The sequence below is a fragment of the Galeopterus variegatus genome, unplaced genomic scaffold, assembly GCF_000696425.1.
Source record: "Galeopterus variegatus unplaced genomic scaffold, G_variegatus-3.0.2 Scaffold178, whole genome shotgun sequence".
NCBI lineage: Eukaryota > Metazoa > Chordata > Mammalia > Dermoptera > Cynocephalidae > Galeopterus > Galeopterus variegatus.
Window position 1 is genome coordinate 659129 of NW_007726289.1, and position 13105 is coordinate 672233.

A 13105-nucleotide genomic window follows, 5' to 3' on the forward strand; every position below is an offset into this window, starting at 1 on the left:
AGTATTGCTTTTGGCCATTTATAAACCACAATGTAATTCCTGTATTATTAAAATCAAATATTTATGCCCTGGAATTATGGTTAACAAGTGTTAAAAATTACTCATCTGGACTTCAATAATATTGATACTTCTATTGTGCAGAAAAAATTTAATAATTTCCCCACCCTACATAAACTATTCATTCATTTATTTAACCTACAAAGTTCTTTAAGCATCTACTATGTTCTGTGCACTAGCCAGTTACTGAGGAATAAACTAACGTGTAGTATATTTTATGTTATGTGTAATTTTTAGGAAACTAATAAACAGATAATTACAAGACAGAGTATTTAGTGATAAAAAAGCCTGCCTGTGTGAGCATACTATGGGCAGAGGCTGTATCTGGTTTTAGAGGACTCATTTTGTTTAAGTTGTAGATTTGGTACTATAACTTAAACATAAATTCTCAATAATTGCCTTTATTAGAAGGGAAACCAAATTGCCAAATCTTTAAAGTCACCCAGTAAAAATAAATTAGGACACATATGGCAGACATCATTAGAAATTTTAAATGAGGAATAATTTGTTTTTAAATTTTATGTACATCTGAATTACTCTGCAGTTCAGATTAAGTCAATAAATATAAAATTATTTAATGAATATTAGTATAATTAAGTTATTTCCATTTTATATGGAAATAGAATTTCATAGTAAGTTCTTTTAAAATGCTTGTAATTTTTTTTTTTCTTCCCTTTTTGTCTTTTTTCGTGACCGGCAACGGATCGCAACCCTCAGTGTCGCGCCCGTACCGGACCGGGACCGGCAACGGGATCGCAACCCTCGGTGTTGCTCCCGCACCTCGCTCAGCCAGTGAGTGGCCGGTCTGTATGTGGGATCCGAACCCTCGGTGGGAGTGCCACCGCGCTTCCCAAGCGGCGCATTGTAGCAGTGCGCCACCGGGCCGGCCCAAAATGCTTGTAATTTTTTTATCATTATATTTTAATATTATATTACCATGAATTTTTGTAAAGTATCTGGCTCTATCAAGTATAAAAGATTTCAAAATTCTGCTAAATCTTCTAGTTTCAAATTGAGATTCAGTATATCCTCTGAAATATTAAAATCTTTCAATTGAATCTAATTAATGCTGCTACAGTGTTATCTCTTGAGTATACTTAGAAATTTATCATGATTTATGTGATTCCTATATTGTGTTTTTCATATTACCAATAAGCTAGTTTGTAAGTGACTAAATTTTGTCTTTTATTTCCTTAAATTTGGAAAATAAGCAAACTTGTCAACAAAAATTATATTTCCTAAGAAATAATATCAGATATTTATAAAGTTCATATTCAGAAACTCTACCATTTTAATCTTTTTATTTGATGATCTTATTCACTTGTTTTGTATTTTCTTCTGTGGTGTCAGCTTATTTATAACACGCATTTTCCCATTGTTTACTCGAATTTGTACCATGTGCTTATTCACCATTGACATTCTGGAGTATATTTTTATGTTTATTCTGATTTTAATTATGTCTAAAATATTTGAAACTTATTACAGTTTTATTACCTCCCCAATTTGTGATTGTTTACAAAGTCTATACACTCAATATTAATGTTGTAATTACAGACTCTGTTAAATAACGTAAATATCTTTGTGAAACCTCAGTCCCTTTTATCAGCTAGGTTGAGCTTAATTTTCAAACCTATACATGACAATAGATACTGTCTGTGCTGATAAAATCCCAAAATATACACTTTTTCTTCTTATATTATTGTACTTCTTTCATCTAAACAGTGGGCAAATGATTAATGATTTTGTATAGTTAATCTTGGTTTAGTTCCCATCACTCAGGCATGGCCAAATATACATTGGTGTCATTTCACAAAGTAATGCTTTCCTGCAGTGCAGAAGAATAGCTTTCGCAGTTTTCTGCTTATATTGTTTTTAGACCTTTGAGAGTTGCAGCTACCATGAATATTTCACTTTTTTTTAGACCAGATTTTCCCATTTATAATGAAGGCGCCTATTACTTTATATCTTATTATTAATGAAGGAATATTCCTAGAAAAGCTTTAAAGATCATATAATACAGTATACTGATAATTTTGAGTTTTTCCCATACTATATTATTGTGGGTTGTTTTTTTTGTTTTTTGTTTTTCCTCATTTTCTCATGGTTGTTACAGTCAATGAAAAATATACCATAACTTTTGGAAGATTTGTCTGAAAGATTTTTACTCTTTGGTAATTTAGCAGGTTAGACCATTGGAGAACATTGTTTACAAGATTTTAGTTAGGGCAGTGCAGGACTGTCCTTCGGATTATTTTCAAATCTCTTTTTAATCTCAACCCTTCCTTGAGAAATGTATTTTATAAAATTTGGCTTATTTCCTTTTCCAAAAGTTTTAACTAAGAGCCACTCTTTGAATATCTAAATTACATTTGATGATTTCCTACCATTTGGTAATTTTATATTGATAAAACAATCATTGTTACTTATAATTTATGAGTAGAAGGATAAACAAAATACAAGCTTTCTTCATTAACTTTAAGGGGATAAACTTTGCAAATCTTTTATATTTTAATATGAAATTACTAGTTTTTGAAATCTCCTTTGACATCTTAATTTCTTAGACCAAAAATAAAAGTTACTGATTTTGCTATATTTATATTTTTGTTTGACTATACAATGTTTTCTTTCATAAATGCATTTGAGGTATAATTCTGGATTTACAGTAGTCTTGTACTATTATTTAGACTACCTGATTTATCAAACCCAGGTTTATATTGTGTATAATTTGAGAAAATTCTGAACATAGGTTTTAAATGTAACCTTAAATTCATGGAAGGATTCATATCATCTTTCAATTCTATTTTTCCATAAACTTTTTGAAGTGCCCTCGTAATATAGTCGTAATATTTTCTTTACTGATTTAGAAAGAATATGGTATAAGCCATCAAAAAGTCAAATAGTTCTGTTATATTCCAAGTTGTCAGTTTTACTTTTAAAACTATGAATTTGCTCTTTATAAGCTTGAACTCTAGAGAGCTGCTAAGTGAAAATCCTTGGATACTGGCCCAGAGAGAAGAGTGATGAGTGAAAAGTTCTAATTAGCTGTTTATCATTAGAAAGATGATCAGAACCGTGTAGTTCAGCAATTCTGTTCCAAGATGAAACTTTTTTTCTTTTAGTAATAAAATATAGAAAGCAGTCATTACATTAAATAGAAGGTTAATTCAAATATTTTTGTTCATTTGGTTTGTTTGGTTTTGAGGTGCAGAATGGTGGCGAACAACAGATGTTCATACTCGTACAGGGGCAAGCTTCTTTCCACCGTTACTGGGAATTCCACCACTGTTTGCCCCTCCAGGCCAGAATCATGATTCTTCTTCATTCCATTCAAGGACTTCGGGAAAAAGTAATCGAAATGGTCCTGAAAAAGGTATCCATATTAAATGAGTGAAGTACTAAAAATCTTTCATTTCAATACCTATTTTCAGTAGAGTTCAGAAATAATAACATTTTTATAGTGTTGTGTTAGACACTTTCACATGGTCTTCCTTAATCCTTACAGTAATTCCTTGAGATTAGAAGTATTCTCTTTTTGCCGCCAAGGTTAAGTAAGTTGTTCAGGAAAATACTGCTTACACACAAATGTGAAAAAGTGAGGATTTGAACCCAGTTCCACTGCTTTTTCCTCTGTATCTCATTATTTCCCTATATGCAGTTTAATATAGTATGTTACTACTTCTGCAGTTAAACATTATCCTCATTCAAACTAATACCCTGCTACTCTATTTTTATTTTAAGTGATCATTAATATTTCTGCAATTAATAACTATTGTTAGAATATCATTTGAAATTTCTAATAGCATTTTACCTGATTTATTATCTTTCCTTTTACTTGAGTGTTTGCTCTAAAAGGGGAATATTGCATTTAATTATCTTTCTAAACATGTTTTTTTTTAATTGCAGTGAAATTCACATATTAACCATCTTAAAGCGGACAATGCAGAGGCACTCAATGCATTCACAGTATTGTGCAACCACCACCTCTATCTTGTTCCAAAACATTTTCATCACTCCACAAGGAAACCCTGTACCCATTAAGCAGTTGATACCCATTCCCCTCTACCCCAGCACCTGGAAACCACCAGTTTGCACTCTGTCTCTATAGATTTATCTATTGTGAATATTGTCTGGCTTCTTTCACTTATAATGTTTTTGAGTTTTATCCACATTATACATAATATCAGTACTTCATTCCTTTGTGTGGCTGAATAATACTCCATTCTATAAACATGTTTATTTTTATTTTCAAGGTGTAAATGGGTCAATAAATGGAAACAGTACATCATCTGTAATTGGTATCAACACATCTGTACTATCCACTACTGCTTCAAGTTCAATGGGACAAACTAAAAGTACAAGTTCAGGTGGAGGAAATCGAAAATGTAATCAGGAGCAAAGCAAAAACCAGCCTTTGGATGCTAGAGCTGACATAATCAAAGATAAAGTAAGTCATTCTCTGAAGGACAAATATATAACAGATCTATATATAAAGTAAGCATTCTAAAGATCAAACCACTGGAATCTACAGATTAACTTCTTATGAATTACCAACGTCTCGTTTTGCAGATGTATATTTTTATGGTGTGGTATTAATATTATATATCTTAAAAAATTAAAATTGTCAGCATCAGTGTAAACAATATAAATAGTAATAATAGCTAAAATGTATAGAGAACTTACTATATACCAGCTCTGCTCTAATTTCTTTATATGTAATACCTGTTTCAGTCCTCCCTGTACCTCAGATGAGGTAGATACTGTTATTACAAATGGGGAAACAAAGCACCAAAATAATTAGCCAGTATTTGGCTGAGCCAGGATTTGAAGCCAAGCAGGTTGACTCCAGAGACAACGCTTTGGAGAAAAAAAAAACCCCAAAATAAAAAAACCTTTTATTATGGGAAATTTCAAATATAAAAATTAGATGGAATAATTCTGTGTACCCATTATTCAGCTTCAACAGCTATCCAACCATGTCCAAATTTATTTTATCTCTATCCACGACTGTGCAAGTTATCAATTTATTGCCTCTCGGCTCTAAACTCACCCTTTTCTCCTTTGCCAAATGGCACAGTGTTAGGCCTTGTCAATTGAGGGTCCAGGTGGAACACTGGAAAAGGAAGGACTTTTGTTTCTGGTTCCAGTGTTTGCTACTTTTTCTTGTGCTGTGGGTGCTAGTGGTTAGCTTTCTTGCCAGCTGATTCCTTCTCTGCTGGTGGTGTTGAGGAGATCCCGTGGTGGCCAGGGAACCCAGTGGTGCACACCATCTAGTGAGTTTCATTGGCATCCCAGCAGGCAGCTTATTAGCAAGTTTTGCTGGGAAACCAGTGGGTGGTTTTCTAGCTAATTCTACTGGCACTTTAGCTACCAGGTTCCCAGCCAAGCTTTTTTGGCATCCCAGCAGGCAGTGTTTTCTTGTGTGCCAGCCTTAACCTATGATACCTCATTGAACCTGTCTGCTATCCAGTGGGCAGTAGCCACATCCTCTCCAACAAAGTCTGAAGCTCAGCCTTGGGTGAATGGGGGGTTGGAGGAAAAAAGCCCTCTGCCAGAGTTATTTTTATTTCAGTATTATACCTCAGCCCTACAGAAAGTGGTTATTCCCTACGTCTCCTATTCCCGTATTTTTAAGAGGTCTCTTTATCCTTCTTGGTAGTAAATTTTCTGTTGCTAGTTAATGATTCTTTATGTGAAATTTTTCTGTACAGATTGCTAATGTTGTTTCTGCCTTCTGACTAGATCTTGTCTGCTATAAAATTTATACCAGGAGTGGTGTGGGTGAGTGGGGTTGGGTAAATTCACCCCAACATCATGATCACTCTAAACTTATGGATTCTCTCTTTCACACATGCCAGGGAAGCTCCGACATCTCAACTTTATAAAATGTAGGGCACCACTGAGTTCAGGTTTAGGTTTCATTTATCCAGCCAAGTAAGCTGAGACCTCTCCAGCTCCATGATCTGAAGTATTATGTATTAGATCACCCATAATGTAATTTCTTCTTCAGTGAAAGGTTTGTTCCAAGTTAAGGCCTTAGCATCACTTCAGACATTTTGAAAACAAAGACAACTAGAGTTGTGTCTTTTCTTCTACATTTTATGAAAATTGCTTTCAGGGCCTGGTTTTTCAGTGGAAGAGAGTCAAAAGTTTATGATCTTACATACGGCATGTTCTTCACTGTCTCAGCTGAAATATCAAAGGGTCTAGGAAGCTTCTGACACACCATAGCAAGAATAGCAAGATGTAGGTAGCTACTGACTGCAAATGGTATAGATCTGAACTTTAAATTCAAACAACACGCATCCTAGGCTCCAACTTTTAGTCCTAAGAAACTATTTTGTCAAGTTTTTCTTTGTTGTTTTTCAAGACAGCATCAAGCTCCATATATTTTCCAGGATCAACAGAACAAGTAAAAGTTTCTTTCCTTTTGCTGACCATATTTGATAGAGATACTTCCTCTAGATCTTTCAATTCCCTTCTCAACAGAAGATAGGTATTTTCCAGTGTTTAGCATTCCCATTTGAGGGCTTGGGGAAAGGTCATCTATCTGGTGACAGTAAGAAGCTTAATGGTACCCATCACAAAACTCAACAGTACAATACTTAGGCCCTGAGACAAACTTTTTCTTTCTTTTTCAAGCCATACCACTGAGCACTGGAGCAAACATGATAAAAGACTCTTGGTTATTTCCCCCCAGGGACACAGGTTTCAGGGTCATACTCTCTCCACCTGTTGCTCTTCAAGTGCTCCTGTCTCTTCTCTCTTATGATTCTTATCAAGGGCATTCCCATTAGTGTAAGCAATAAGGGCCCATTTCTTGGGCTGCTGCCAGCTTCTCTGCATGCCAAGCACTGACTGAAACACCACCCATTTCTGACTCCCAAACTATTTTGAAGCAAATTCCAGATACCATATCATTGGATACATTTCTTTATGTATTTCTAAAAGTTAAGCACACATGCTTTTAAATCTTTCACTATCCTATCTTTTAGAAGTAGTGCTAAAATCTAGTAAAATCTAAAATTTAAAATGTCCTTTGTCTTCACAATGTACAAGGCATTATGCAAGACTTTGCAGGCATGAATATGTACCAGTTTATGTCATTAGTGTCAAACTAAAAACTATTGCCAGGAGCACATAGTAAAAATGTACAGAGATACCTATTTATAATATAAAGAAATAGATTCTAAGGTATCATAGTGGTGTCTATAGACAGCTAAGTCAAAGTAACATTATAGAGAGATTAGCTATTAAAGTGAGGCATACTAGAACTTAAGACTTCAGAAGAACAGCACTTTTGGATAAAATGGAGATGAAGGGCATTGGAAATAAAGAAGAAAATTTTCTACTTTTTACCCAGTATTTTTCAGTGTTAAAACCTTTTTAAAAATTACTTCATTAGCTCTTTTCATGTGCAGTTTGAAAAAATATTCTTTAGCTAATTTTGATATCCCTCTGGGGGGTGGGGTGCTTATCTCAGGCATCCTCAATGAAAGTCACTGATTAAGTCCAATTCCCTCATTATCTGTGTATATCTTTAGAGTAAATATAAATATTTTAAATTAAATAAAGTAAATTTCAAAACTAAGGTATACAAACATCCAGCCTGTTTAGAAAAAAATAAAATAATTCAAGGTTAAATAAATTCTAATCCTGCTGCCATACAAGTTATTGTTCCCATAGTAGCCAAAACAGTCTTTTAAAAACATGTGATTTTTTTATGGTTTGAAAATATCATATTTTAGGGAATATGAAAAGGTGCAGCTGCTGTGGAAAACAGTATGATGGTTCCTCAAGAAATTAAAAATAGAATTGTCATATGATCTAATAATTATACTTCTGGGTGTAAAAGAATTAAAAGCAGGGTCTCAAAGAGATATCTATTTACCAATGTTCATAGTGGCATTATTCACAATAGTTAAAATGTGGAAGCAATGCACGTGTCCATTGATAGATGAATTGATAAGCAAAATATGGTACAGACATTCAGTGAAATATTATCCAGCTTTTAAAAGGAAGGAAATTTTGATATTTGGTACAATGTAAATGAACCTTGAGGACGTTATGCAAGGTCACATAAGCCAGTCATAAGAAGACAAGTTCTGTATAATTCCACATTTATTAAGTACTTAGAGTAGTCAGAATCAGAGAGACAAAAGTAGAATGGTGGTTGTCCGGGGCTGGGGATAGGAGAGATGGGGAGTTAGTGTGAAATAAATACAGAGTTACAGTTTTAGAAGATGAAAAAAGTTCTAGAGATGGATGGTGCTGATGGTTGCAGGTTATGAATTTACCACTGAACTATATGAGCTTTCTACTTGCTTTGGATTTTCTTTTTCCTATAGAGTCTTAAATGTTCCAGAAATAAATCTCTCTTCTTTATTATATTTTTCTATCTTTTCTGATATGAAATATAAGCAATTAAATTCCTTAGCCCTAACTAAAACAGCCCTATAAGTCTTTTGCTACCTATTTTATCTCATCTATGGGAATTATTACTCTATGGGTTATTTGCTTTTATATTAAGCATCTATCTAACCCTTCCTCTTACCATCACCACCACTAGAACATAAGTCTCTTGGAAGGCCAGGACTCCGTCTTATATACCGTTGTAGTCCAGCACCTAGAAAGGTATGTTTAGTATCTTACAGGTAAATATTTGGTATCTTGTAGGTAAATAGTTGACTGCTGACTCACTGTCTGCATAAAGAAAGAATATCGAAGGTAAATATATAACTTCAACACATGTATTACCATTAGAATTATTATTTTGCAAACTGCTCTTTTTAATCTGTCATGCATTTTGAAGCATGACATTCATATAGTAGATCTTATGTATATACTATATTGATATTTTCAATATTCTACATGTGACAGAGCTGGAACTTTTTTATTGGAGAATTCCTCTCAAATAAGTTAATTTGATCAGTTTGTTAAATAATTACCCTTACAATATGTGACATTTTCCTTTTTCCTCAACGACATTTTGAGATTGGAAATATCACTGGAAAATTAAAAGAGCATACCTTTTACTGAAACTTGAATTTTTTTCCAAAAATAAAGTCTTGCCAAATAACTTGTCTTTATCCAGAAACCAAGGAAGAAAACTATGGAAAGTTCTAGCAACAGTGATAGTGATTCAGGCACATCATCAGACACATCAAGTGAAGGCATTAGTAGTAGTGATTCAGATGATCTAGAGGAAGATGAAGAGGAGGAAGAAGATCAAAGTATTGAAGAAAGTGAAGATGATGATTCTGACTCAGAGACTGAAGCACAACATAAAAGTAACAACCAGGTATAAATTGTTTCATGGACAATATCCAAACATGACTTGTATATAAGAATAAACTGATTTATCTTCACTCTCAAAGACTATAGGTTTAAAGTTAATCATTACCTTGACTTTTTACTTTTGCACAGAAAGAAAAGGAGATGGAGAAACATTTTCAAAGGGACTTTTGGTTTATTTTTAGTAAGCTTTATATATCTATCATAAATCAATAGGAGCACTTTTTAAAGTACTTTTTTTCCTCCCAAATTTTACTGCTTGATGTTTTTTGACTTAACAGATGCTAATAAGTTGCCTTTTAATTTTTATTTCCAGGTGCTATTACATGGTATTTCAGACCCAAAAACAGATGTACAGAAAGCAACTGAAAAAGCCCAGGAAAAAAGAATACACCAGCCATTACCTCTTGTGTCTGAATCCCAGACTCACTCATCATTCCAATCCCAGCAGAAGCAGCCTCAGGTTTTGTCACAGCAGCTTCCATTTATTTTCCAAAGCTCTCAGGCAAAGGAGGAATCTGTGAACAAACACACCAGTGTAATACAGTCTACGGGATTGGTGTCCAATGTGAAACCTTTATCTTTGGTAAATCAAGCCAAAAAGGAAACTTATATGAAACTCATGGTTCCTTCTCCTGATGTACTTAAAGCAGGGAATAAAAATACCTCTGAAGAATCTAGTCCTTTGACCAGTGAATTACGATCGAATCGGGTGAGTTAAAAATTAGTCTACAGGAATAGAATATGTACATAAGAAAACTAAATTTCTCTGATTTTATATTCATATATATATCTGTTTGATATATTTTTTGGCAACACAGTCAGGTCATTTCTCCCCAGGTCTAATGATTTAGCATTAGGAAATAAGTATGTTTGAATAAGACAAACTACACAATTACTTTTGTTTAAAATTAATGTTCTTTTTTTCTAATATCAATATGTTCTTTTTTAAAGAAATGAACTCGAGTAGTTTCCCTCTTTAATCCTAAAATTTATAAATTTTAAGTGTAAAAATTCTGAGTCATGTTCCTTTGCCATTCTTAATGAATTATGTGACATGTAACTTTTACTTATACAATCACCAGAACCACTCTTCTGAGAATTTTTTCATCTTTGTTTTTCTTGCTATTGATTTTATATTACTACATAGTCTACATTCATATGTTTCATAGAATTCTAATAATTAAACGATCACCGATTTTTATTCTAGAATCAAACCAGAGTAGAAAATTATTATGTTTGAACACAATATACTGTGCTTTAGTTACAAATATTATCATTTGGCTTCCTAATCATTAGATAACACTTCTAGAGCACTTGCTATTTGGTAGCCATTGTTTTAAGTTTTGAAAATGCATTTACTCATTGGATGATAATGTCTACGAATGCTACTCATATTATTATCCCCTTTATAAATGACAAAATGGAGATTCATAAAACTTCAATAACTCTCCCAAGATCACAGTGCTGGTTAGTGATGCTGCTAGAATTCAAACCTAGGCAGTGTGGTACTAGAGTCCTTATTCTTAACAACTGTGGCATGCTGCCTTTCTTTCTTGAAAAAGTCGCAATGTTCTTGTCTATTGACTCTTACTATGAAGAATTTAAGAACAGGGCCGAAGAAAAGTGACTTGAACAAGTCAGCTTTTTTTTGAGAATCTAAATGTTTGGTTCTCAAACCTAACTGTACATTAGAATCACCTAGGAAACTGTGAGAAAAATACTCTTCAGAACAATTAAATTAATCCATTATGATGGAACTAAAGTATTGGATTTTTAAAAAGCTTCCCAGGTGATTCATATGTGCATCCAGATTTGAGAACCACTCATCTAAATGGAATGACTGATAGCTTTATAATATCATGCATATGACATATAATGCATTGCTCAGACACAAGGAGGTATTACCAGCATCACATTATTAACTTTCTACAAGTAAAATAAGCAAATTAAAAATTACAATGTTTGGTTATTTTAATTTTTTATTAATATATTGTCCCATTTTAAGATAAATGAATTTACAGAGCCACACCAAGAGTTATCTGTATTCCGAAATTCTTTAATTTTTTTCAAAGGGTTTCTTAAATGTTTCTCTAAATAAGAATTTTATATGACTACTTATTACGAAGTCATTTATTAAATACTTGCTTAATAAATGTAGCCAAGCTAGGCTTTTTACACATATGATCTTATTTAATCCTTGCAAAATCTTGTGAGGTAAAGAAATTAAGGCTCAGAAGTTAGGTCGCTTAATCAACATTGCATAACAAGTTAAGGGCAGAAAGGATTTAAACCAAGCATTCTGATTTTAAATCTCAGGATTAAGATGAAAAAATTTGGTGTTCTTGCTAACTAGAGATCATTCAGAAATTATGATACAAATTATCTCAAATGATAATGGTAGTTAATGGAGTTAGAGGGTATTTTATAAACATCTCTTTTATAACAGCTGTCTATCTTTATGTGACAGTCTAACACACAGATGCTGCTTGTCTTATGATGGGGTTAAGTCTGGATAAACCCATCATAAGTTGAAAACACACTTTGGACTTATAATGGGTTTGTCCAGACTTAACCCCATCACAAGTCGAAGAGTGCATATCACTTTCTCACCATCGTAAAGTCAAAAAATCATAAAATCATTAAGTCAAATAATCATAAGTTGTGACCATCTTGTAGAATTTTGATTTATTTCTTACGATAATCTTATTTGTTTCATACTACCTGCTAATGTCCCTCATTAGTTTATTGTTTTCTTGAGTGTTATTTAATTATTGGATCCTTCAGTATCTTTACAGTGTAGATTCAAATCAATTAATTGGAATACGTAGACCTGGAGTGGAATTTGGTAGGTCCTGTGTCAGCTTTCTGTTATTAGGTTTTATCTGGAAGATTTTTTGTGGTCTGCAGACTCAGGTAGGGGCTAGGGAGCAAGAGTTTGGAGGTAGGATGGATGTTTGAACTTATCTCTTCCTGTACTACTGCTGTTTAAATGGCTATCTTAAAGCAGCAAGAGATTTGCCGCTCTATAGGTTTCAATATTTTTCGTCATCTTTTTACACACTACCACAGATATCACAAAGGACAATAAGTATACTCTAAAAGAATAGCTGATACTAGTCTTGGGATAAAATGATCTTTGGTTATTTTTGAAAACCTACATGGGAAGTGATTCTTTAGAATCATAAGGAGGAGCTTTAGCAGAAAACTAAGATATAAAACCAAAGGGAAATTTTTTGTTTTCTTAGCCCTTTTGCTTCTATGTACTTAGGAGGAAAGTTTACTACCTATAAAAAAAGAGCAAACATGTTTATGTGACATAATTATGTTAAGTGATGCAATTACAAAAATTTTTCTTCTGAAAATTTATATCTTGTATATATTAAAGTATTTTATGTAAGAATTTTGCTATAAAATTCCTTTTATGCCCTTGGGTACTGATTAATAAATAAATAAATAATTCCTTTAAAAAAGGTAAACCCAACTATTTTTTGTAATTTTCCATATTTTCTTCACTGAATAAGTATTAAGCACTTTCTCTGCATGAGGTATTATCTTAGGTGTGAATATTATGTGACAATCTTTATTTGCAAAGAATTAACTTAATTTTCTAAACTAGTACAGTAAAGATGTTAAATAAGATAAAGTTTACTTATTGCTTTCTGCTTGTTAGTACTGCTGCTTTAAAATATTTAACGAGTCATTTTATATGGTATTCCATCTGCATTGACGCTTGTGAAATCCTCATCACCAAGTC

General features: G+C 33.1%; 1 protein-coding gene across 1 annotated transcript in view; it reads left to right on the forward strand.

Moving 5' to 3' along the window:
• BAZ2B (bromodomain adjacent to zinc finger domain, 2B) overlaps positions 1-13105 on the forward strand; it is a 110603-nt gene that overhangs the window by 65056 nt on the left and 32442 nt on the right. The window contains exons 4-7 of the mRNA XM_008563981.1: positions 3260-3427; positions 4308-4501; positions 9149-9355; positions 9665-10060. Coding sequence (XP_008562203.1) covers positions 3260-3427; positions 4308-4501; positions 9149-9355; positions 9665-10060 — 965 coding nt within the window. The remainder of the gene's footprint in view (positions 1-3259; positions 3428-4307; positions 4502-9148; positions 9356-9664; positions 10061-13105) is intronic.